The 27,852-nt window shown below is 34.1% G+C and overlaps 1 protein-coding gene and 1 long non-coding RNA gene across 7 annotated transcripts; one reads left to right on the top strand and one right to left on the bottom strand.

Moving 5' to 3' along the window:
- Positions 1 to 1,134, bottom strand: LOC135126291 (uncharacterized). Its single transcript, XR_010280029.1, has 3 exons — positions 1,064 to 1,134; positions 509 to 1,008; positions 1 to 449 (listed from the first exon to the last, which is right to left on the bottom strand). It is a non-coding gene; the product is annotated as an uncharacterized LOC135126291 (long non-coding RNA).
- Positions 1,121 to 27,852, top strand: LOC135126276 (receptor-type tyrosine-protein phosphatase S-like). 6 transcript variants are annotated; one of them, XM_064052207.1, is made up of 22 exons: positions 1,121 to 1,461; positions 1,508 to 1,632; positions 1,688 to 1,862; positions 9,670 to 9,981; positions 10,071 to 10,304; positions 10,355 to 10,605; positions 10,662 to 10,839; positions 22,709 to 22,797; positions 23,756 to 24,239; positions 24,297 to 24,526; positions 24,627 to 24,696; positions 24,745 to 24,932; positions 24,984 to 25,459; positions 25,512 to 25,719; positions 25,767 to 25,854; positions 25,905 to 25,972; positions 26,019 to 26,419; positions 26,469 to 26,833; positions 26,903 to 27,108; positions 27,161 to 27,432; positions 27,482 to 27,617; positions 27,674 to 27,852. In XM_064052207.1, the coding sequence occupies exons 1-22, from the start codon at positions 1,206 to 1,208 to the stop codon at positions 27,746 to 27,748; spliced, it is 4,887 nt and encodes a 1,628-aa protein (XP_063908277.1). In that variant the 5' UTR covers positions 1,121 to 1,205; the 3' UTR covers positions 27,749 to 27,852. The 6 variants fall into 6 exon arrangements, with proteins under 6 accessions (XP_063908277.1, XP_063908274.1, XP_063908278.1 ...); XM_064052204.1 differs by lacking the exons at positions 22,709 to 22,797; positions 23,756 to 24,239 and adding exons at positions 11,560 to 11,657; positions 12,565 to 13,048; XM_064052208.1 differs by lacking the exons at positions 1,121 to 1,461; positions 1,508 to 1,632; positions 1,688 to 1,862; ... (2 more) ...; positions 10,355 to 10,605; positions 10,662 to 10,839 and adding exons at positions 8,823 to 9,220; positions 20,071 to 20,195; positions 20,251 to 20,425; ... (2 more) ...; positions 21,162 to 21,412; positions 21,463 to 21,640.

Here is a 27,852-nt window from a genome sequence, read left to right as displayed (position 1 = left end):
TCACTTTTTTTAGAAATCTATTATCAAAATGTAAGAGGAGTAAATACATTAATAGGTAGGTACATTTTATTCTAACGTCTGTGCATCAGATGACGAAATTATTGTGTTAAGAGAAACCTGACTAACAGATGGAGTTCTTTCTACAGAACTATTTTCTACTGTTTTAAATGTTTTTCGTTTTGACAGAAAATCCGCTAAAGGTGGAGGTGTCTTAATAGCAATAAAAAGCTCTATCACCGCAAACAAGCTTGGTGTCTCCGGTGCCACAGATTGATCTAATAGGTGTCAAAATTCATGTTAATAATAAACCAATGACCATCGTTGCAGCATACATCCCTCCTTCAACTCAACTTAATGACTGTGTCTTTGTTTGAATATTTGGAAACTTTAACTTTAGTAGTCCGATACTCATCTTGGGAGATTTCAATATGCCACAGTTACTGGAATGTCTAAGTGGTGTAAGAATAAACCAGTTATTCAATGTATATCAACATTTTACTATACTTACTTAATTATTTGACTCAACACAATTCAACGACAAACGTTAAATCAAGAACATTGGATTTAATATTGTCAACAAGTGATATTAATGTTACTGTAGATCGTCAAGAGCTTCCACTGGTACAAGAAGATTTATATCTTTCTCTAAGGATTCAGGTATCAGTTATTCATGATAATAATATGCCATTTCCGTCCAATTCAAATAACATGAAGTTCAATTTTCAAAAAGCTAATGTACAGCATCAATTTCATTAACAATATAGAAAATTCGCTGACGCATGATACTAATATGTTTTGGTAATTTGTATATATGAAAAGGAAGAACCACGTTGTACCAGCTGAAATGACATACGCTAATCACATCTTCTCTGCTCCACAAGCCATCCTAAATGCATTTGCTAGTCACTTCTCGAGTGTTTTCTTCGACAATAGCATAAGTGATATTGCTTGTGATAACGAATACTAAAATGTACGATCATATCTTTTATCGCGTAGATAAACGTCGACCTTACCCAGAAATGGCATGAGTTAATTTTTACTGTAAAAAAATTGTGATACTTACGATTTTTTTGCAAACACTGTGCTGTTTAAATGTGATATGACTCATTATATATTTAATTTTGCTTTTTTACTGGTAGATCTTTCTTTAGTCGATCATCGAAAATTTTTCATTCTACTCAGATCATAGTGCGGCTAGAAAGAAAATGAAGTTATTTTTGTACAATTATGTTTTCGCGAGTGTGTTAATTTCAGCCGATGTGATAACATTAATTAAAGATAGCAATATTACGTGTGTTTTAACAGACGATTCTGTTAACTCCGCTATATACGTGACAAATGAAGAAAACCCTGTAAAACTTGAACGAACGATTCAAGAAATAACCAATATAGATGACGATGATTGGCAATGGGGAAAGTCGGGTGTGGACTTTCAATCAGTACTTGACCAACGTTGGACAAGTAAGTAAAGCACACAACGAAAGGAGATTTCTACAGAGTTTCTCAGATTTTAGTGGAGACTCTAAAGGTGTGAAAGTTACAGACCGATTCTCAGTGTGTTTAAAACAAGATTTGACAATTATTTTACATGACATGCGTTACCAACAGTCTACAAATTTACGAATAAGAAATGTGAGTATGTGACAAAAACACATTTCTTAAGTTCACTAATTTTCCGGTGTTAAAGTTGAATGGCACCGACTCCGCTTGCCAGTGGCAGCACTACGAAATAAAAAATTCTACAAATTATGTGAGTCTAGTCAACACTGAAATCAACAATGTTGTTAATGGAACAAAACTGGACTTTGGACCGGAGTGGTTAACATTTTCTCCAGACAATTTAAATATTAAAGTACATAGATGTAAGAACTTGATCCTAAGATAACAACCAATAGTACAGCTATATTTTGCAGATCAATTTCGATACTCTAAAACAACTAGCACAAAACCATCATACATTAACATAACATCTTTGAGTTGCGTCTCCTTTTATGTTTCTGTTGATGAAGGATGTTACCTGAACATTTCGGTACAACCAGGAAATAGCATTACAAAAATAGCTGGATTTAACGAGAAGAACGAATTAAAACAGTGGAAAAAATACGAAATAAGGACTGATCCTAAAGCGATTAATCAAAAGCTTTTGATTGACAGAGGACGAGACGACAACGGTAACGAGGGTTATTGGGCAATTGATGATATACATAGTTGTAGTTCCGAAACAGGTAGATATTGTTACGAAATTAAACTAAACACCGCATCGAATACTTTCATATTGAAATACGCCAATAAAAATCTTAGCTACAAAATGATTTTCAGTTATTTATCGAACCAACTTGTATACATCCTGGACTAACCAGAAGTGTGCGGAACTAAAACTAACGAACTCTTCAAATAAACTTTGCGACAAAGCCTCTCTAGGAGAAAAATGTCACATTAAATGCGATGAAGTTTTGGGGCCGTCATATCCCAATTGTGAAGAACATCGAATATGTTTGTCAGAAAATAAATGTCACTGTGCCTGGGGTTACAAGGGAGAAAACTGTAGCGAAGGTGTTACGTAAACAACTGAAAACAGTTAAAATAACTATTTCTTATTTTAGAATGCGAAGAAGATTTTTGGGGATTAGATTGTTTGAAAAATTGTACTAACTGCGAAAAATGTGATAAGAAAACCGGATGTCAAAAATGTAAGGCACAATACTTCGGGGAACAATGTGTGTATAAATTTCCCGTCGTGAAAAAGCCACCTATTTTAGAACCTAGTGACGACGATTCGATAAGAATTTTACCAAATATTGAATATGGACACGACGAAGAGACGCCAGTACATTATTATATTCAGTGGAAAAAGGTTTATTACACCTACTGTAAGTTGTTGCTTGTTTTAATGTAATGTTGCCAGCTTGACTGCAACCATACGTTCGAAAATTACACACACCAACAATTCAATATTACAAAAAAGAATGAATCGTGTTCGACAAATATAACGCGGGATGATTCTTATCAGTTTAGAATACTATTGGTTAGCCATAATTCGTCATTGCAACAAGATACCATTCCGAAGTTAACCGTATATAAAAGTAAGTAACTAATATAATATAGGCTGTTTTTGAAAGTATGTAAAAAAAGTAACGGGAAATAGGATATGAGAACACATGTCATAAACTCAAATTCACCTCAAATCAATGTTTCTTTTTTGAGACAAAATTCGCTAAAAAATGGATCAAAATTTGGCATTCGTTACTGATTTACAGCAATTCGTTGTTTGTTAAGCAACATTTGCGACGGTCTAATTTTACTTTCGGGTAGTTCAGCAACAGAAAGAAATATTTTTGACCTTTTTTCGTCGAAATGCTTTCAAAGAGGTTTTCTTAATAAATACAAAGTTATGCAATGCCAAAATGATCGACATGTACAGCAAAACATTTGGAAATGGTCTTGAAACTCGACGTCTGTACGCTGTAGCTTTCACCGGTCAGAATTTACCAGACCATGGAACTTTCATTGCCGTTATTGAGCGTCTCCGAGAAAATGCTAATCCCTTTTCTACTTGACTTGACAGTCTAGAAAAAATGTTGACTTTTTACTTGTCACTGTCGACTATAACTTTAGGCTAGTTGCTTGCAATCAATTAATTAGGTATGTACCTACACGTTGCACATTATTAATATTTGTCATTGGCGCAAGAAAAGTATGGTATAGGGGTATTTTTTTGTGAGATTGATACAATGAACAAAGTTTAGTATGGCTTTCCAAGATGGCCGAATTTAACAATTTTTTTTGCATACCTTTAAAAACACCCTGTAGTTAAAACTTTAAAAACACAATTTTAGAATCTTTGACTGCGCATGTGAAAGACGATGACACCATCGTTTTAAAGTGGACTGAACGTGACGCATGTGAAAATAATACGTACAAAATAACATACAAGGTATAAACATTGACAATATTATTATAGGACAAAGTGGATTGAATTCTATTTCTATGTACCAAGATTCCTCTGTCAGATTCTTGCACGTTTTAGAACTTCAGCATATTATTTAGGAGATTTCCTTTAAAAAATTCTTAAAAATTTGCTTTTTTACTATCTTTATCTTTCTTTACATTAAAAAATTAGCATCTCTGTATTAATGAATGTACTAGTGTTTGTGAAGTAAACAGTCTTTTTCGTTGATATCTATTTTCATCACCCTAATTTTTATTCATTTATTTCTGTAGAGTAAATTGTTGTTCTTTAGTAAGCAATATTTTTTAGTTTTCTTATTTGGCTAAAGTTATAAATTAAAGTTGGTTATCTTCTATCTGTCCTCTCTTTAAGTGCCATCATGTATGATTGACTCTTGTATTACTGTATTTAATTATAATTTTTAATAGGATTATGCGTTTACATCTGTTTACATTTTTAGTGTCAAAAATCATTCTGCGTCCATGAAGCAGAGGAAAAATATAACACCACATCTAATACAACGATCAAACTGACTATAAAACACTTTAAAATATGTGCGATCACGTTGTTCTTTATAAAAAATGAAAGCGATGAATTTATGGAGCAAACAACTGTGATGCCTCAAAATTCAACGAAAGAAATACTTCCCGCCGAATTACCAAGAAATGTTGCCTTCTTGGAAAATCGAATCGTTCTCGAATTAAACGAATGCAGCTATTTTACTGGACCACTGAATTATTCAATTGAACTTATATGCATAAGCGAGTGGTGTGCAAATAAATCTACAAAAATTGATCCGTGTCATTTACAAAACTACTCAACTAACATTACTAGAGATGTAAAGGGGTTATCACCTTTTACGAATTACAGCATCACAGTAACTGCAAAAAGGATTGGTCAGCATGACAAAAAACAAACTTATTTAAAGAAGTCAATGCCGTCAGGTGGATGAACATTTATCTCTTTAAAATTAACAAATTCATTATTTTTGTTCATTGCAGCACCACCGCCAGTAAATACTTTACAATTATATTCTAGTGACGAAGACACTTTGTTTATCAGGTGGAAGGAACCCTTTCCACCAACAGGAAAAATAGAAGCGTACAATGTTACTCTCAGCGATAACACGTCAATTCTTACTACAACGAATCGTACGTCTTCTTGCGAAATGTGGCCCGAATTTCAGTGCACAAATATACTTAGGGAAAAGAGAGTTAGCGTTTACAAAGTGACGGTGAGTTTGTTAGAATCTTATGTTTCATTTAAAAAAAATAAGTCAGTTTTAAAAAATAGTCTAATGTAAACTGACATAAGTTTGAAGCTGTACCCAATAAAAAAACTGTCCTAGGTTCGAGCAAAAAACTACGAAGTTGCTGAATGGAGTGAGTCCAATTTTACAATAAATGTCAAAAATGGTTCGTCTTTTATTTGTGTAAACGTAATAAATTAATTTGATTTTTTAGTAACTCAAGCACCTCAAAATTTGCAGATCGAATTAAGTCCACAATCAACGAACAAAGTGATACTTAGATGGGAGTACCCACTTTACACATATGGAAAAATTGAAAAATTCCATACAGTACTAAACAGCAGCAGTGGGACAGAAAATGATACGATCCAAGTTTCCAATGAGATAAACTATAACAAAACTGTATAATACTCTACATTTCTTCTCCACCAGTCAACAACGTGATTGTTTCAGATTAAAATCAAGTATGGTATTAAATACAACTTCACTGCTTGGGCACAAAACGCTCATGATGGTAAAAAAGCAACGATTTATTTTATAGTCTCTAAACCCATTTCTAAATTGTCGAATCAAGCTTTTATATTATGGTGTAATGGAACATGTCATTTAGTAAAACCAAAATCAAAAACACAAGTAAATACGAATTACAACATTACAATAAAACAAGATAATAGAACCAAAGAGGAGCACGAAGCGAAAGGATTAATTTCTCTTTCGGAAGATAAAATTCTCTGCGTGGAAAACATCCGATCATGCGACATCCACTCAAAGTTCCAAGACGTGGCAAACCAATCTTATTTTCTAAAAATAGACGGTGAAGAAATTCCTATCGAATTTATAGTAGTTGAAAGCAATATTATATCCGGAACAATTATTCTAGTAGTTACGCTAAGTCTAATTCTCCTCGTTGCTTTCCTTCCAGGGCTAATATACTACAGGTTAGTGCACTCGCTACAAGTTTAAAAATTTTGCTACATATTAACGCTGCAGATACAAACTTAAATCTAAAGTTATAGAAGACACACAAATTATTGAACTTAACGAAAAGGAAACACTAATTGACAAAACTGACCCAAACGACGTGTCTTTTCCATCAGTTCAAATTAATGAATTTGAAAATTACCTCTTCATGTCGTTACGACAAGATGCACATCAAAATATATTAATACGACAGTTTCAGGTATACTAGAAAATAGTAACTACGATTCAACAATTACACTTTTAGGAACTGCCAAAAACAAGAGCTGCAGATTGTATCCGTGGTCGATTAAGCAAAAACGCAAGTAAAAATCATTACGAACATATCTTACCATGTAAGCAAAAGTTAAGTAAAGTCAGACCCAAACTTCTTTTTGATTTTCCAGATGACGATACGAGAGTGATTTTGAATGATAACGAAAACGGAGACTACATAAATGCAAATTACATTGACGTAAGTAATGTTTAGCTGTAAAGAATTTAAATAACACATTTCAAAGGGCTACGAAAAACCGAAAGGATATATCGCCACCCAAACTCCTTTAACATGTACCGTGCACGACTTTTGGTCCATGGTATGCCAAGAAAATGTAAGAATTATAGTTATGTTGTGCAAGCTCGAAGACAATGAGTGTACTAAATGCGAAAAGTATTGGCCCGACGATTTTTCTCACTTTAGATATGGAATGTTCTTGATAGAAAATGTTTCCGTAAAGAAAAACGAAAGTTATATTCACCGAACACTTGAGGTTAAATGGAATAATAACACTCGTACGGTTCATCACTTTCAGTACCTGTCCTGGACCCTTAAAGGCGTACCGTCATCACCTAAGAATTTTACCGTCTTTGTGAAACAATTAATCGAACTGAGCAATGACTATCCTGTTGTCGTCCACAGCGAGTAAGTTGATTTAAAAGTCTGGAAGCTACTTAACGATAATTACTTAGAGGAGGGTGTGGAAGAACTGGAATATACATTTTGTGCGATATCATCTTAAGAATGAGCATTAAAGAAAAGAAGGTCGATTTTTTTAAAACGCTGGAGAAGATGAGAAATCAAAGAGGGGGTTTAGTGAGTAATTTGGATCAGTATATTTTCAGTCACTTTGTGTTGTTGGAATATTATTTTGGGAAAAACTTTTCTTCTTCGAACAAGCCGAATGATTTTGTGTTGAAAATTCAAGAAGCTATGCAAGAAAGTGCTATAAAACGATTTGTCGATCACTTGGAGAAAACTACGGAGCACTGCCGAACGATTTCTCTAGGTGGGTGCAATAAAGTTAAGTACTTATTTAAACAATACAGCATTTTCCGTTTTGTATAGATGACACGCTCAACAACATCAGAGTTATCGCTGTGGACTGCTTCAATTATCCTGCAAGATTCATTGTAACAGAAGAACCTTCAACAAATAAACTATGCAATTTTTGGAACCTAGTCATTAGCAATGAAGTCGAAATAGTAGTATGGTTAAACGGAATAGAGAACAATGACGAGGTAAATATTTATATATTCTAAGTATTACTACTACACATGATTATCTAAGGACTATTCAAGTTTCTGGCCCAAAGACAGTCTCTACTGGTCTCTTAACGAATCGAATAAACTCGATATTGTATGGCACGAAAACACTAATGACACATATAGCACAATCACTATCAAAATCGACACAACTGGTAAGTCTGAAGAAAAATTCGTTAAAATTATATACGTTAAAATCTGGGAACGTACAAGTGCTACGCCTTCGAACGCAAAAGGCATAATCGACGTTTGCGATAAAATTGTGCCGTATAATGGGCAAATTGTTGTCACGTGCTAGTAAGTAAAATATTGACGTTTGATCTTTCTTACATTCTTGTTAATATTGAAGCGATGGAACAACAGCCAGTGGCCTTTTTGTAGCCTTGGTCTCTTTGTTGGAAAAAATTAACACACACCGGTGTTGCAACGTTTTTGAGGCCGCCAAGACCGTCAAACAAAACTGTGCTCAGTTTTTAAAAAATCCTGTAAGTTTTTTGACTTTATGGTTTTAAATTTTAGTGAGCTCTGTTTTAGGAACAAATTAGATTTCTCTATGAAGCAGCGTTGGAATATGTTCGAAAATTTAATATTTATGAAGTCGTAGTTTAAATCAATTAAATTACTTAATATTGAATTCATTTATTTGTTTATAGAGAAAAGTACAAATGTAGGTTAAGTAAAATTTAATACTAAGAAAAATGTAATACAAAAAATTTTATAACGACTAATAAAGACCATACAGGTTTATTCCTTTGAAATTACAACAATATATTTAGTTTGTTATTATTATTTACGTAACAGTAGGAAAATATTAGACAATAAGAAAGAACCTAACTGATAACAAATTTTAATATGTCTTTCTGAAAATTGGACCTAAAAGTATAAGCAAGTAGTCAAATTGATAACATGCACATTTTCTCTATTAATTTTAATCAAAATGTTTTAAGTGAGTCACCAAAGTAACTTAAATAAATATTGACTTGGAAAATATGTGCGTCTATAAATTGCTACCGAATACACTAAAATGTACGATCATATCTTTTATCGCGTAGATAAACGTCGACCTTACCCAGAAATGGCATGAGATAACAACGAGTAAAATTTTAATGTAAAAAATTTGTGATACTTACGATTTTTTTGCAGTGTGCTGTTTAAATGTGCTATGACTCATTATAGATTTAATTTTGCTTTTTTTTACTGGTAAATCTTTCTTTACTCGATCATCGAACATTTTTCATTCTATTCAGATCATAGTGAGGCTAGAAAGAAAATGAAGTTATTTTTGTACAATTATGTTTTCGCGAGTGTGTTAATTTCAGCCGAAGTGATAACATTAATTAAAGATAGCAATATTACGTGTGTTTTAACAGACGATTCTGTTAATTCCACTATATACGTAACAAATGAAGATAACCCTGTAAAACTTGAACGAACGATTCAAGAAATAACTATTTATGAGGATGATTGGCAGTGGACAACGTCGAGTGTTGACTTTCGGCCAGTACTTGACCAACGTTGGACAAGTAAGTAAAGCACACAACGAAAGGAGATTTCTACAGCGTTTCTCAGATTTCAGCACACGCCCTACAAATGCGAAAATTAAAGAGCAATTCTCACTGTGTTTAAAACAGAATTCGGTAATTAATTTATATAACGTGAGTTACAACGTCTCCGCGACATTACCAGGAATAAATGTGAGTATGTTACAAAAAGGCATTTCTTAAGTTCACTAATTTTCCGCTGTTAAAGTTGCATGACCCCTACTCCGCTTGTCAGTGGCAGCATTACGAAGTAATAAAAAATATTACACAAGTGAATCTAGTCGATACCGAAATTAATGTTGTTAATGTAACGAAACTGGATTTTGAACCGGAGTGGCTAACAGTTTATCCGGAGAATTTAAATATTAAACTACATAAATGTAAGAACTTTTTCCTAAGATAACAACCAATAGTACAGCTATATTCTGCAGATCAATTTCAATACTCTAAAACAACTAGCACAAAACCATCATACATTGACATAGCGTCTTTGAGTTGCGTCTCTTTTTATGTTTCTGTTGATAGAGGATGTTACCTGAACATTTCGGTACAACCAGGAAATAGCATTACAAAAATAGCTGGATTTAACGAGATGAACAAATTAAAACAGTGGAAAAAATACGAAATAAGGACTGATCCTAAAGCGATTAATCAAACGCTTTCGATTGACAGAGGACGAAACGACAATGGTACCGAGGGTTATTGGGCAATTGATGATATACACAGTTGTAGTTCCGAAACAGGTAGATATTTTTGCTACATTAAAGTCAAGATCCAATACTTTCATTTCGCAATATGCGAATAAAAATCTTAGCTACAAAATGATTTTCAGTTATTTATCGAACCAACTTGAGTACATCCTGGACTAACCAGAAGTGTGCGGCTCTAAAACAAACGAAGTCTTCAAATGAACTTTGCGACAAACCCTCTCTAGGAGAAAAATGTCACATTAAATGCGATGAAGTTTTGGGGTCGAAATATCCCAATTGTGAGGAACATCGAATATGTTTGTCAGAAAATAAATGTCACTGCGCCTGGGGTTTCAAGGGAGAAAACTGTAGAGAAGGTGTTACGTAAACAACTGAAAACAGTTAAAATAACTATTTCTTATTTTAGAATGCGGAAAAGATTTTTGGGGATTAGATTGTTTGAAAAATTGTACTAACTGCGAAAAATGTGATAAGAAAACCGGATGTCAAAAATGTAAGGCACAGTACTTTGGAGAACAATGTGTGCATAAATTTCCCGTCGTGAAAAACCCACCTATTTTAGAACCGAGTGACGACGATTCGATAAGAATTTTACCAAATATTGAATATGGATCAGACGAAGCAAAGCCAGAACATTATTATATTCAGTGGAAAAAGGTTTATTACAACAACTGTAAGTTCTTGCTTGTTTTATTTTAATGTAATGTTGCCAGCTTGACAGCAACGATGGGTTCAAAAATTACACAGACCAACAATTCCCCATTAGAAAAAATAATGAATCGTTCACAACAAATATTTCGCGGGATGATTCTTATCAGTTTAGAATAATATTGGTTAGCCATAATTCATCATTTCAACAAGATACCATCCCGAAGTTAACCGTATACAACAGTAAGTAACTAATATAATAATACAATACAGGATGTTTTTGAAAGATATGTAAAAAAAAGTAACGGGACATTGGCCATGAGAACACATGTCATAAACTCAAAATCACCTCAAATTAATTTTTCGTTTTTGAGACAAACTTCGCTAAGAAATGGATCAAAATTTGACATGCGCTACTAATTTGCGACAATTCGTTTGCTAAGCAACATTTGCGGTGAACTAATTTTACTTTCAAGTAAAAAACAATAATCCTAGTTCAGCAACAGAAAGAAACATTTTTGACCTTTTTTCGCCGAAATGCTTTCAAAGAGGTTTTCTTGAAAAATGCAAAGTTATGCAAGTGCCGAAATGACCGACATGGTCTTAATGTATGGCAAAACATTTAGAAATGGTCTTGAAACTCGAGGTCTCTACGGTGAAACGCTCTCCGGTCGGAATTAACCAGACCATGGAAATCTCAATGCTGTTGTTCAGCGTTTCCGAGAAAATACTAATCTCTTTTTTAAGAGACTGGACAGGCCAAAAACAAATACTGAGGTTTTTTGGTCAGTGTCGACTAATAGTTTAGGCTAGTTGCTTGGAGTCAATTAATTATGTACACGTTACAATTCGTTCATATTTGTCATTGGCGCAATAAAAGTGAGGTATATGGTCGAATATACCATTTTTTTTACATATCTTTAAAAACACCCTGTTGTTAAAACTTTAAAAAGCCAATTTTAGAATTTTTGACTGCACATGTGAAAGACGATGATACTATCGCATTAAACTGGACGAAACGTGACTCAGATGAAACTAATACGTACAAGATAACATACAAGGTATAAACATCCACAATATTATAGCACACAATGGGTTGAACTCTGTTAAACCCCGGCACGTTTCAGAACTTCTGCATATTATTTAGCACACTTCCTTTAAAAAATTCTTTGCTTTTTGTATCAGTGTTTATAAAGTAAACATTCTGTTTCGTTGATATCTACACTCACCGGCATAAAAAAAGAGCCAGTTAATAGTACAGTGCTTCGATTTTTTTACTACGCTTATTTTTGATGTTGTTTCTTGACCAGCATATTAATTGAGTGTACCTGCACCCCACACTTATAATATCCAATAAGAATAAAAAAACAATTTATTTCATGGGATGCCCTGTAGAATGGTAGCAGTCTTACACGTTCGTGGGGGAAATACCCATTATTGACGTCCTTAAACAGTGTGCCCAATGATCATTGATTTTGCTTTTTCAAAAATTTTAATTTTTTCCCAGCTTTGTTTGATTTTGAATTTTTATCATTTTCTATTAAAATAGTTTCCTAATTCTTTTTGGATAAAAATATTACAATAAATGTTGCATAACAACGTCAAAGTATTGCAACAACCGAAATCGTACTTCATTTTGTACATTTTCCGATCTTAAAAAAAAATAGAAGTGACCCGTTTTTCATGCCGCCAAGCTTATATTCAAAATCATAATTTTTATTCATCTTTTTCTGGATAAGTTGTTGTTTGTTGTATTACCTTTTGTAATTATTTAACCCTGCCATTTTGTTGTTCTTTTGTAAGCAATGTTTCCTTAGTTTCCTTATTTCGCTAAAATTAAAATTAACGTGGTTTATGTTCAATCTGTCCTCTCTTTGAGTGCCAACATGTATGAATTAATCCTCTTCTTTTTTGTATTTAATTACATTTTTTTTTAACATTATGCATTTGCATCTGATAAATTTTTAGTGTCAAAAATCATTCTGCATCCACGAAGCAGACGAAAAATATAAAACCACATCTAAAACAAGTATCGAACTGACTATAACACCGTTCAAAATATGCACCATTAAGTTGTTCGTTATAAAAGATGGAAGCGATGAATTCAAAGGGCAAACAACTGTGATACCTCAAAATTCAACGAAAGATATACTTCCCGCTGAATTACCAAAAAATGTTACCTTACTGAAAGATCAAATCGTCCTCGAATTAAACAAATGCAGCAATTTTAGAGGACCATTGAAATATTCAATTGAACTTATATGCATAAGCGAATGGTGTACAAATAGATCCACTAAAGTTGATCCGTATCATTTACAAAACCACTCAACTAACCTTACTAGAGATGTAAAAGGTTTATCACCTTTTACGGAATACAACATCACAGTAATTGCGAAAAGGACTGATCAGCATGACAAAAAACAAACTTATTTAAAGAAGTCAATGCCATCAGGTGGATGAACATTTGTCTCTTTAGAATTAACAATTTCATTATTTTTGTTCATTGCAGCACCACAACCAGTAAATACTTTACAATTATATTCTAATGACGAAGACACTTTGTCTATAAGATGGAAGGAACCCTTTCCACCAACAGGAAAAATAGAAGCGTACAATTTTACTCTAAGCGATAACACGTCAATTCTTACTCGAATGAATGGTACGGTTCCTTGCGAAATGTGGCCCGAATTTCAGTGCACAAAGATACCGCGGAAAAAAAAAGTTAGCGTTTACAAAGTGACGGTGAGTTTGTAAGAATCTTGTAAGTTCCATTTAAAAAAAAAAGTAAGTTTTAAAAGAGTCATATATAAACTGACATAAATTTGAAGCCGTGCCAAATAAAAAAACTGTCCTAGATTCAAGCCAAAAACTACGAAGTTGCAGAATGGAGTGTACCCATTAGTTTTACTATAATAGAAGTCAAAAATGGTTCGTCTTTTATTTGTGTAAACGTAATAAATTAATTTGATTTTCTAGTAACTCAAGCACCTCAAAATTTGCGGATCGAATTAAGTCCACAATCAACGGACGAAGTGATACTCAGATGGGAGTACCCACTTTATACATATGGAAAAATTGAAAAATTCCGTACAGTACTACACAACAGCATTGCGATAGAAAATGATACGATCCAAGTTTCCAATGAGATAAACTATAACAAAACTGTATAATACTCTACATGCGTTCTACACCAATCAACAACGTGATTGTTTCAGATTAAAATCAAGTATGGTAATAAATACAAGTTCACTGCTTGGGCACAAAACGCTCATGATGGTGAAAAAGCAACGATTTATTTCGTAGTCTCTAAACCCATTTCTAAATTGTCGAATCAAGCTTTTATATTATGGTGTAATGGAACATGTCATTTAGTAACACCAAAATCAAAAACACTAGAAAATACGAATTACAACATTACAATAAAACAACATAGTAGAACCAAAGAGGTGCACAAAGGGAAAGGATTAATTTCTCTTTCGGAAGATAAAATTCCATGCATGGAAAATAACGCATCATGCGACATCCACTCAAAGTTCCAAGACGTGGCAAATCAATCTTATTCTCTAAAAACAGACCGTGAAGAAATTCCTATCGAATTTAAACCGCCTGAAGAAATCAAGATTGCATCTAAAACAAATATTATTATTATTGCGGCGGTTGTGCTTAGTTTAATCATTTTAGTTGTCTTACTTCCAGGGATATATTGTTATAGGTTATTGCACTCATTATCAAGTCTAACAATTTTCAATAGCTTTATTAATGTTGTAGATACATATTTAAATCTAAAGTTACAAAAGCCACTGAAATGATTGAACTTAAAGAAAAAGAAGCATTAATCAACACAAGTAACCAAACAAAGATTTTCTTTCGGCCCGTGGACATTAATGAATATGCAGTTTACCTTCTTGCGTCATTACGAGACGATACTTATCAAAGTATACTTACCCAACAATTTCAGGTAAATTCAAAAACAGATAATACGAATTTAAGAACTATATTTTTAGGAGGTACCAACCAGAAAGGCTACAGATTGTATCCACGGCCAGCTAAGCAAAAACGTCAATAAAAATCACTACAAGGATATTTTGCCATGTAAGAAAATGTTCTACATAATAGTATATTATCGAAATAGTCAGAGCACACGGAACCCCAGCTCATTTGGTATTTTCCAGATGACGACACGAGGGTGATTTTGAACGATAACGAAAACGAGGACTACATAAACGCAAACTACGTTGATGTAAGTACATATTTAGTTGTACCATTTTAAAACAACAATTTTCAAAGGGCTATGAACACCCGAAAGCATACATCGTTACTCAGACTCCTTTAACGTCTACCGTCCACGACTTTTGGTCAATGATATGCCAAGAAAACGTAAAAATAATAGTGATGTTGTGCAAGCTGGAGGAGAAAGAGTGCAGTAAATGCCAAAAGTATTGGCCAAACGATTTTTCCCACTTTAGGTTCGGATCGTTCTTGATAGAATGTGTTTCCGTAACGCAAAACTTGAATTACATCCATCGAATCCTTGAGGTGAAAAAAAATAATAAGACTCATACAGTTCAGCATTTTCAGTACCTTACCTGGACTATTCAAGGCATACCCTCATGTGTTAAAACCTTTACTGCTTTTGTAAAGGAGTTAATCGGATTACGCGATGAATATCCGGTTGTCGTTCATAGCGAGTAAGTTGACTTACAACTTTGAAAACTTATTAACAATAATTATTTAGAGGAGGTTGTGGAAGAACAGGAATGTACATTTTATGCGACAGCGTCATAAGAATGAGCATGAAAGAAAAAAAGGTTGATTTTTTTCAAACGCTAGGTAAGATGAGATATCAAAGAGACGGTGTGGTGAGTAATGTGGATCAGTACATTTTTTGCCACTTTGTGCTGTTGGAATTTTACTTTCCTTCTTCGAACGCGTCGAATAATTTTGTGTTGGAAATTCAACAAGGTATGCAAGAAACTGCTATAAAACGTCTCGTCGATCGCTTAGACGAAGCTGTAATGCAACCCCGTAATGACAAAGATAAAGGTTTTATGATTTCTGAAGGTAGGTACATAATATTTAAGTATTCAGACATAAAGCAGTATTACATTTTCCGTTGTATGCAGACAACAGTTCTAACAACATGAGACCTCTATCTGTGGACTGCTTTAATTTTCCCAGAAGATTCATTGTAACAGAAGAACCTTCACCCAATACTTTACGCAGTTTCTGGAATCTAGTTCTAAGCCACGAAGTCGAGGTCGTAGTATTGTTAAATGGAACAAATCACAACTACAAGGTACACAAGTATATGTTCCTTAAGTATTACTATTACACATTATCACCTAAGGACTATTCAAGTTTCTGGCCTAAAGACGTTCTTCACTGGTTTGTTAACGAATCAAATAAACTCGTTTTCGTTTGTCAAGACGACAGTAATGATATATACAACACAATCACTGTCAAAATCGATACAATTGGAAAGTCTGAAGAAAAATTCGTTAAAATCATATACGTTAAAACCTGGGAACATACAAGTGCTACACCTTCGAGCACAAAAGACTTAATTCAAATTTACGACAAAATTGCACCATACAACGGGCAAATTGTTGTCGCGTGCTAGTAAGTAAAATATTAAAGCTTGAATTCTCTTTACACTACTGTTAACTTTACAGCGATGGAACAACAGCTAGCGGCCTTTTTGTAGTATTGGTTTCATTGTTGGAGGAAATTAATAAGCATCGTTCTTGCGACATTTTTGAGGCCGCCTACACCGCCAAACAAAGCTGCGCTGAGTTTTTAAAAAATCCTGTAAGTGTTTTAACTTTATACTAGTAGTTTTTAGGCATTTCTGTTTTAGGAACAAATCAGATTTCTCTACATGGCAGTTTTGGAATACGTTCGAGAATTTAACGTTTATGAAGTTCTATCATAGATAAATTAAGTTGATGTTTAACTCGTTTATTATACCTATACCGAATGACTATTAATGGCTGTGATCTTCTTGTCACGTTGGCAAGCTATTTAAAATTTTATGATGGTATATCTGACCATCAAAGTGAGTTTTATGAAAACTACAATCATCTCAAACAATCAACACGTTTGTTAGACGTGCTCATATTAAAACTGATAACCGTCATGGAGACAGAATAAGAGGAGGGAAGATAGTTTGAAAATGCGTGTGACACCGCCCGTTCGACTGTCTTTTCGAGCTTCGCCGAGAAACTGGTGTGCTCGAAAACGCTTGTCGAGGGACTGGATATACGATTCAAAAATTAACACGCAGCAAGTCAATGGAATTTATGAAATAAATATGTGTCAATATTATATATGCATTTAATAAGTCTCAATGGTAGAAATCAAATTCTTTTACTACTTGCTACCTGTGGACCCTTTCATAACCAAAGTACACCGCCTCTGATTGTCTGTTGATAACAGACCGCTCCCGATCTAGTACGGAAAGAGTCATAAATGGCTCTTGCGTGGAGCTCTTTTGCCGGAGTTTCTTTATCGACATCAAGATGAAGATATCAATATCTCCGTCGAGAAGTTTCGTGTAAGGGTCAAAATCAATCAATGGACGCGACTTTTTGGCCAAAAGGAGTAGTCATAAGAAGGTTTAACTTTAATTTTAAAAACAGTCGGGGTTTTCAGTTAACTCCTCAAGTTGTTCAGCTAACATAAAGCAATTTAATAAGTCATCGACAGGGAATGATTTAAATAAGTCAATTATTAATATTTACAACATAAATATTCAGTGCCTTAGTAATAAGATTCATGAGTTAGAGGCATTTTTGAAATGTTCACAACCTCCTGAAATAATTTGCTTAAATGAACACTGGCTGAATTCCACTGAAATTCAATCATTCAAATTGGAACAGTATTAGATTGTTACAAGTTTTTGTCGTTTACGTCATATTCATGGTGGATCCCTGTGAAACTCCTTTTTCGATTCCTAGTAGCTCAGATGGTTTTCCATTTATTTCCACGTTTGTCACAAAATTGTGGCATATAATGGGCAAAATGTTGTCATATGGCAATAAAATAGTGACGTTTGATCTTCCTTTACATCCCTGTTAACATTGAAGCGATGGAACAACAGCCAATGGCCTTTTTGTAGCCTTGGTCTCTTTGTTGAAAAAAATTAGTACACATCACCGACCCGTCAATAAAAATTTTGAAGTTGTAGTTTATAGTATTAGTATATTATATAACAAGAGTGGTAAAGAGCCTATTTATTACACACGACCTCGAAGTTTGCAGGAATTCGAGTTGTGAACTATACTTTTTCTACGACCTCAGTTATTTATTTATTTAAGGGGATACCCCTTATGATACATCCAATTGGTAATTGAAACAAAAAGATGCAGAAGGACATATAAATCAACATGAAAATAAATAAAAGTTAGCTTACAAAAAAAAAAAAAAAACAAAAGAGATAAAATAACCTGAGTAAATATACCTAAATTTAACAAAACATTTTCTAACATACATAATAGAATATAATATTTATATAACAAGTTTAGATGCAAGCTAAGAGGTTAGCAAATTTCTTACACTATTCCTAAACTTCCCTTTGGTTGTATTAAACAATAGAAATTATAAATAAAAAAAAACTAAAACATGGTTTATTAATATATTTAACAAACACAATTTACAGTTACCTCAAAACTATAACAAAAACAATTAGGAGTACAAATTATGTTATAAGAAATAAAACTTACTTCTGAAGCCATCTGACAGTCTTTTCAAGAAAGCACGCAATTTCGAGTAGTTCTCAATATTCAGATTATGCTTGATGTTTATGGTTGATCTTAGCATCGAATAAAACGCCCAAATAAATAACGGTTTGTATAGTTTTGGAAATTTCATTCTACCCTATAAAATTTTATTGACAATAACGAGACGGACAGTAGTACAATGCTAAGAAATACATATGTTCACACCAGTTCACCCGAATTTGTCGGAGAACATTTAGCAGGTAGTTGTACTCATAAAATAATGGTCATTTTCGTTCCTGAGTAACGATGGTCCCTGTTCGGACCTGGATTATTCTGCTTTCTAACATCTGGGGATTACCGGCACGCGACAACTTAAGTTGTAAATATTTCTTGCTATTGTACTACTGTCCGTTTAGTTACTACCTATAAAATTTTATAAGGTAGAATGAAATTTCCAAAACTATACTTTTGTTTGAGATTATCAAAATGCGCGAGAAACACATTCTCAGAAAAAGAGAGGACCCCATTGCCTCTGAGCTAACTCATCAATTTTTCATAAACCATCTCGTACTTCCCCTTCGATTTTTTAGTCAGAAGGTGGTTGACGGTGTCCAATGCTTGGTTAACAATGTGCCGCGGAGTACTTTCGAAATCACTCTCCGAATCGCTCATATTATAAGCAATAAAAGACACGATGGAAGTTAAATTATCGAACTGTACCTTTTGACAAATTTTTATGACATCCAAAGCAACTGCAACTCTGTACAATTATGTAATTATATTATCCACTGGTCATTACTCACTCGTGTGGGTAATGATGGGTTTTCTTTATGGAACACCCGATTGTAATTGATCGATTACTAAAGAGGAGTAGAAGAAAACAATTAAATTAATATTTTATTCATTTATTTGTTCTTAGAGAAGAGTACAAATGTAGGTTAAGTTTAATTTAACAGTAAAAAAATGTAATGTAAGTAATTGCCTAACGACTAATAAATACCATACAAATTTAATCGTTTCAAACTACAACAATATATTTACTTTATTATTATTGTTTACGTAACAATAAGAAAATTTTAGATATTTAAGAATTGACAATAAGCACATTTTTTATTAATTTTAATCCAAAGATTTTAAATGAGTCAACTAACTTAAATAAATATTGACTTAAAAAATATGTGCGTTTATAAATTGCTACATAATACACTAAAATGTACTATCATATCTTTTATCGCGTAGATAAACGTCGACATTACCCAGAAATGGCATTAGATAACAACGAGTAAATTTTTACTGTAAAAAATTTGTGATACTTGCGAATTTCTTGCAAACACTGTGCGGTTTAAATGTGCTATGACTCATTATATATTTAATTTTGCTTTTTTTACTGGTAGGTCATTTTTTAGTCGATCATCGAAAATTTTTCATTCTACTCAGATCATAGTGCGGCTAGAAAGAAAATGAAGTTATTTTTGTACAATTATGTTTTCGCGAGTGTGTTAATTTCAGCCGATGTGATATCATTAATTAGAGATAATAGTATCACGTGTGTTTTAACAGACGATTCTGTTAATTCCACTATATACGTAACAAATGAAAATAACTCTGTAAAACGTACGATTCAAGAAATAACCAATATAGATGACGATGATTGGCAATGGGGAAAGTCGGATGTTGACTTTCAGCCAGTACTTGACCAACGTTGGACAAGTAAGTAAAGCACACAACGAAAGGAGATTTCTACAGAGTTTCTCAGATTTTAGTGGAGATACTAAAGGTGTGAAAGTTACAGACCGATTCTCATTGTGTTTAAAACAAGATTTGACAATTACTTTACATGACATGCAGTACAAACACTCTACAAAAATACAAATAAAAAATGTGAGTATGTGACAAAAACGCATTTCTTAAGTTCACTAATTTTCCGCTGTTAAAGTTGAATATTACCTACTCCGCTTGTCAGTGGCAGCACTACAAAATAAAAACAAATATGACACATGTGAATCTAGTTGATACTGAAATGAACAATGATGTTAATGTAGCAACACGGAATTTTGAACCGGTGTGGCTTACATTTTCTTCAGACAATTTAAATATTAAAGTACATAAATGTAAGAACTTGATCCTAAGATAACAACCAATAGTATAGCTATATTTTGCAGATGAATTTCGATACTCTAACACAAGAAGCACAAAACCATCAAACATTAACATAACATCTTTGAGTTGCGTCTCCTTTTATGTTTCTGTTGATAAAGGATGTTATCTGAACATTTCGGTACAACCAGCAAACAGCACCACAAAAATAGCTGGATTTAATGAGAAGAACGAATTAAAAAAATGGGAAAAACACGAAATAAGAACTGATCCGAAAGCCATTAGTCAAACACTTTCGATTAACAGAGGACGAGACGACAACGATACCAAGGGTTATTGGGCAATTGATGATATACACAGTTGTAGTCCCGAAACAGGTAGATATTTTTGCTACAATAAAGTAAAGACCGAATACTTTCATCTCGAAATACGCGAATAACAATCTTAGCTACAAAATGATTTTCAGTTATTTATCAGAGCAACTTGAATACATCCTGGACTAACCAGAAGTGTGCGGAACTAAACCAAACGGACTCTTCAAATGAACTTTGCGATAAAGCCTCTCTAGGAGAAAAATGTAACATTAAATGCGATGCAGTTTTGGGGTCGTCATATCCCAATTGTGAGGAACATCGAATATGTTTGTCAGAAAATAAATGTCACTGTGCCTGGGGTTTCAAGGGAGAAAACTGTAAAGAAGGTGTTACGTAAACAACTGAAAAAAGTAAAAATAACTATTTCTTATTTTAGAATGCGGAGAAGATTCTTGGGGATTAGATTGTTTGAAAAATTGTACTAACTGCGAAAAATGTGATAAGAAAACCGGATGTCAAAAATGTAAGGCACAGTACTTCGGGGAACAATGTGTGTATAAATTTCCCGTCGTAAAAAAGCCACCTATGTTAGAACCTAGTGACGACGATTCGATAAGAATTTCACCAAACATTGAACATGGACAAGACGAAGCACAGCCAGAACATTATTATATTCAGTGGAAAAAGGTATATTACATCTGAGTAATTTGTAGCTTGATTTTATGTAATGTTGCCAGCTTGACAGCAACGATGGGTTCAAAAATTACACAGACCAACAATTCCCCATTACAAAAAATAATGAATCGTTCACAACAAATATTTCGCGGGATGATTCTTATCAATTTAGAATAATATTGGTTAGCCATAATTCATCATTTGAACACCAAAGCATCCCGAAGTTAACCGTATACAACAGTAAGTAACTAATATAATAATACAATACAGGATGTTTTTGAAAGATATGTAAAAGAAAGTAACGGGACATTGGCCATGAGAACACATGTCATAAACTCAAAATCACCTCAAATTAATTTTTCGTTTTTGAGACAAACTTCGCTAAGAAATGGCTCAAAATTTGACATGCGCTACTAATTTGCGACAATTCGTTTGCTAAGCAACATTTGCGGTGAACTAATTTTACTTTCAGGTAAAAAACAATAATCGTAGTTCGGCAACAGAAAGAAACATTTTTGACCTTTTTTCGCCGAAATACTTTCAAAGAGGTTTTCTTGAAAAATGCAAAGTTATACAAGTGCCGAAATGATCGACATGGTCTTAATGTATGGCAAAACATTTGGAAATGGTCTTGAAACTCGACGTCTCTACGGTGAAACTTTCTCCGGTCGGAATTAACCAGACCATGGAAATTTCAATGCTGCTGTTCAGCGTTTCCGAGAAAATACTAATCTCTTTTCTAAGAGACTGGACAGGCCAAAAACAAATATTGACGTTTTTTTGTCACTGTCGACTAATAGTTTAGGCTAGTTGCTTGGAGTCAATTAATTTTTTGCACTCATGACCTTTTTTGATAGCTTTCGCGCATTCACCAGAGTGCGGGAGGTCGAACTTCCCGCACACGTGCATTTAACTTCCCGTTGCCATGGTAACCTTAAAATACTCGGGTAGTGTCAACATTGTGACGTGTTGACGGCGCTGTCAATGGCGTTGTTTATAAATAACTCACAGTTAATCTCTCCAGTTTAAAGGTTTATTCGTCGCAAAAAATATTGTACACAACACGTTCGTGAGCCTGCTTCCCGCATTCACGCAAATGCGGCACTCCCTTCGGTCGTGCCTCAAACAAGCGTTCATGCGGGAAGCAGGCTATCCCGAACTAGTTGCGTAAATTACTAATGTACACGTTGCACTTCGTTCATATTTGTCATTGGCGCAATAAAAGTGAGGCATATGTTCGAATATACCAATTTTTTTGCATATCTTTAAAAACACCCTGTAGTTAAAACTTTAAAAAGCCAATTTTAGAATCTTTGACTGCACATGTGAAAGACGATGATACTATCGCATTAAACTGGACTAGACATGAAACTAATACGTACAAGATAACATACAAGGTATCAACATCCACAATATTATAGCACATAATGGGTTGAACTCTGTTTCCTCTCTGTTAAACCCCGGCACGTTTCAGAATTTCTACATATTATTTAGCACACTTCCTTTAAAAAATTCTTTGCTTTTTGTATCAGGGTTTATAAAGTAAACATTATGTTTCGTTGATATCTACACTCACCGGCATAAAAAAAGAGCCAGTTAATAGTACAGTGCGTTGATTTTTTTACTACGCTTATTTTTGATGTTGTTTCTTGACCAGCATATTAATTGAGTGTACCTGCACCCCACACTTTAGATGAGCTTCAGAATATGCTTTTAAGGGAATGAGAGCATATCCAATAAGAATAAACAAACAATTTATTTCATGGGATGCCCTGTAGAATGGTAGCAGTCTTACACGTTCGTGGGGAAAATGCCCGTTGTTGACGTCCTTAAACAGTGTGTCCAATGATCATTGATTTTGCTTTTTTAAAAATTTTAATTTTTTCCCAGCTTTGTTTGATTTTTGAATTTTTATCATTTTCTATTAAAATAATTTCCTTATTTTTTTTTGGATCAAAATATTACAATAAATGTTGCAATAAAAACGTCAAAGTATTGCAACAACCGAAATCGTACTTCATTTAGTACATTTTCGGATCTTAAAAAAAAATAGGAGTGACCCGTTTTTCATGCCGCCAAGTGTATATTCAAAATCATAATTTTTATTCATCTTTTTCTGGATAAGTTGTTATTTGTTGTATTACCTTTTGTAATTATTTAACCCTGCCTTTTTGTTGTTCTTTTGTAAGCAATGTTTCTTTAGTTTTCTTATTTCGCTAAAGTTAAAAATTAACGTGGTTTATCTTCAATCTATCCTCTCTTTGAGTGCCAACATGTATGATTTAACGCTCTTCTTTTTTGTATTTAATTACATTTTTTAATAAGATTATGCATTTGCATTTGATAAATTTTTAGTGTCAAAAATCATTCTGCATCCACGAAGCAGACGAAAAATATAAAACCACATCTAAAACAAGTATCGAACTGACTATAACACCGTTCAAAATATGCACCATCAAGTTGTTCGTTATAAAAGATGGAAGCGATGAATTCAAAGAGCAAACAACTGTGATACCTCAAAATTCAACGAAAGATATACTTCCCGCTGAATTACCAAGAAATGTTACCTTACTGAAAGATCAAATCGTCCTCGAATTAAACAAATGCAGCAATTTTACTGGACCACTGAATTATTCGATTGAACTTATATGCATAAGCGAGTGGTGTACAAATAAATCTACAAAAATTGATCCGTGTCATTTACAAAACTACTCAACTAACATTACTAGAGATGTAAAGGGGTTATCACCTTTTACGAATTATAGCATCACAGTAACTGCAAAAAGGATTGGTCAGCATGACAAAAAACAAACTTATTTAACGAAATCAATGCCGTCAGGTTGATGAGCATTTATGTCTTTAAAATTAATGAATTCATTATTTTTGTTTATTGCAGCACCACAACCAGTGAATGCTTTACATTTATATTCTAGTGATGAGGACACTTTATTTATAAGATGGAAGGAACCCTTTCCACCAACAGGAAAAATAGAAGCGTACAATTTTACTCTCAGCGACACGTCAATTCTTACTACAATGAATCGTACGTTTTCTTGCGAAATTTGGCGCGAATTTCAGTGCACAAATATAAAGCGGAAAGAAAAAGTTAGAGTTTACAAAATGACGGTGAGTTTGTAAGAATCTTATAAGTTTCATTTAAAAAAAAACAGTCATATATAAACTGACATAACTTTGAAGCTGAGCCAAATAAACAAAATTGTCCTAGGTTCAAACCAAAAACTACGAAGTTGCAGAATGGAGTGAACCCAATGATTTTACTATAAATGTCAAAAATGGTTCGTCTTTTACCAGTATAAACGTAATAAATTATTTTGATTTTTTAGTAACTCAAGCACCTCAAAATTTGCGGGTCGAATTAAGTCCACAATCAACAGACGAAGTGATACTCAGATGGGAGTACCCACTTTACACATCTGGAAAAATTGAAAAATTCCGTACAGTACTAAAGAGCAGCAGTGGGACAGAAAATGATACGATCCAAGTTTCCAATAAGATAAACTATAAAAAAACTGTATAATACTCTACATGTGTTCTACACCAGTCAACAACGAGATTGTTTCAGATTAAAATCAAGTATGGTATTAAATACAACTTCACTGCTTGGGCACAAAACGCTCATAATGGTAAAAAAGCAACGATTTATTTCGTAGTCTCTAAACCCATTTCTAAATTGTCGAATCAAGCGTTTATATTATGGTGTGGAGAAAAATGTCATTTAGTAATACCAAAATCAAAAACACTAGAAAATACGAATTACAACATTACAATAAAACAACATAATAGAACCAAAGAGGAGCACAAAGGGAAAGGATTAATTTCTCTTTCGGAAGATAAAATTCTCTGCGTGGAAAATAACCGAGCATGCGACATCCACTCAAAGTTCCAAGAGGTGGCAAACCAATCTTATTTTCTAAAAATAGACGGTGAAGAAATTCCTATCGAATTTACACCGCCTGAAGAAACAAATATTATTATTGTGGCGGTTGTGCTAAGTGTAATCTTTCTTGTTGCCTTCCTTCTAGGATTCTTGTTTTACAGGTTAATTTACTCAACGCCCAGTAAAAATTGTTACCTATTTATGTCGTTACAGGAGAAAAAGACAGAAATATACACTGAAAAAATTAAAAAACATACCAAGCATAAAATTCTCAGACCTTAAAGAAAAAGAAGCACTAATGGTCAACAACAACGAAAGCGATCCTCCTTACGAACCTGTCAAGATCAACCATTTTGCGAATTTCTTCTCAACGGCGCTCGACGATGACCCAGATGATAACATAATAACACAACAATTCGAGGTCAGCTTAAAACCATTCGTTGCGTTCTTAAAAACAACCCTTTTCAGGCGCTGCCTAGAGCAAGGGTTACAAATTGTCAACAAGGCCAGCTACATGAAAATGCTAACAAAAACCGCTACAACAATGTCTTGCCATGTAAGCACAGTTTAAAACATTTACTAATCTAACCACTTTTTCGTTTCTAGATGACGACACTAGAGTAATTTTGCAAGGAAACAGCGAGGGAGACTACATCAATGCAAACTACGTCGACGTAAGTATCTCTTTGACAAGACTTCGACCTGATTAAAATTGTCCAGGGTTACGACGTCCCAAAAGCCTTCATTGCCACTCAAGCCCCTTTGGCGTCCACCGTGCACGATTTTTGGTACATGATCTGGCAAGAGAATGTCAAAATCATAGTAATGTTGACCGAAATCGAAGAAAACGGGAGCGTCAAGAGTGAAAAATATTGGCCAGAAGATAACTCTCGTTTCAGGTTTGGAAACTTCCTCGTTGAAAGTGTTTCTCGAAAATCGACTTCGCACTACATCCATCGGGAGTTTCAAGTAATCTTTAATAAGCAAAGTCGTTTGGTTGACCACTTCCAGTACACAGCGTGGCCCGACCACGGAGTACCATTGTACGTTTCGGAGTTTGTTGCATTCGTGAAAAATGTATTGAAAATGGAACAGAACACTCCCGTAGTCGTACACTGCAAGTGAGTTAAAAAAAATTTAACACTGCGTATGACTTTAAAGTATATCCAGTGCAGGGTGTGGCAGGTCGGGTACTTACATTCTATGCAACATTCTCATTAAAATGGGTGCGAAAGAGAAGCGGTTGGACTTTTTTGGGGTTTTGAAGCGAATAAGAGATCAAAGGGCTGGTCTGGTGAGCAACGTAGAACAGTACATTTTTTCGCATCAGGTCATATTAGAGTATTTCTTCGGAGAAGATTTTTCTATTTCCATTGGTGATAATTTTGAAGAGGAGGTACAAAACGCTTTAATTGACTTCAATATAAAACACATGCTCAAATGTTTGACACGAAACAAGAGACCTCAATTTAAAACAACCGCGCTACTCACCGACGAAGAAAAATCCAAAAACCGGTTTTCTAAAATCTTGCCGGGTAAGTATAACACGAAATGACTTTTATTTCTCACGAGTCGAAAATAAACGCATTTCTTCATTCGCATAGGTCTCGCCCAAATTTATTTGCCAATATCTTCGCTCGATTCCTCAAACTATATCAACGCTGTAATCGTGGACTGCTACCAATCTCCCAAAAAATTCATCGTGACGCAACAACCCCTACCCAACACTGTTGGAGACTTCTGGAAACTAGTTCATGAATACGAAATCGACACAATCTTGTCCTTGAACACAATAAACGACAAAGACGTGGTAACACCTCTAAATTTAGTCCTATTTCAAACACTACGTTACCGTATTCCAGGGTTGCCCGAAATTTTGGCCCAACGAGGACGAAGGTAGTTGGAGCTTCAATTCCATGAAATTACTTTTTTTCAACCAAGAAACTGAGAACCCTTCATACAACTTAGTACGACTCAAAGTACGGAAAACGACGGAAGACAAAACGAAGAACGTCATTGTAATAGACCTGAAAAATTGGAGACGGAAAACACTTAAGCCTTCGAATATTAAGGATTTAATTCATGTTTGGCAGAAGATTATGACGTGTAAAGGGAAAATTGTTGTCAGTTGCTAGTAAGTCGAGGCAATATTGTGATTAGTTTTTTATTGGGTTGAATTTCAGCGACGGGGCAACTGCTAGCGGACTTTTCGTGGCGTTGGCGTTTGTGCTCGAAAAAATCAATTTAGATAATTGTTGCGACGTTTTTACTGCCGTTAGAACCGTGAAACAGAGTCGGGCACAGTTCGTCGAACACACTGTGAGTGACTAGTTTCAATTTTTTGATTTTGTGGTAATTTTTTTTTTTTTTTGCAGGAACAACTGAGATATTTGTATCAAGTCGCTCTTGAGTATATACGGGAATTTAACACTTACCAGAATTTTACCTGATCGAACTGGTTTGCTATAGTGTTTTTTTATACGCGATAGATATAAATCTCCATTTTTATTAACTTGAAATGTAACTGCTTACTAAATATAGAAAATATATGTTA

Source organism: Zophobas morio, unplaced genomic scaffold (assembly GCF_036711695.1).
Source record: "Zophobas morio isolate AGI-343-1 ecotype UQ-CSIRO unplaced genomic scaffold, CSIRO_AGI_Zmor_V1 ptg000010l, whole genome shotgun sequence".
NCBI lineage: Eukaryota > Metazoa > Arthropoda > Insecta > Coleoptera > Tenebrionidae > Zophobas > Zophobas morio.
This window is presented reverse-complemented; position numbering and strand designations above follow the sequence as displayed.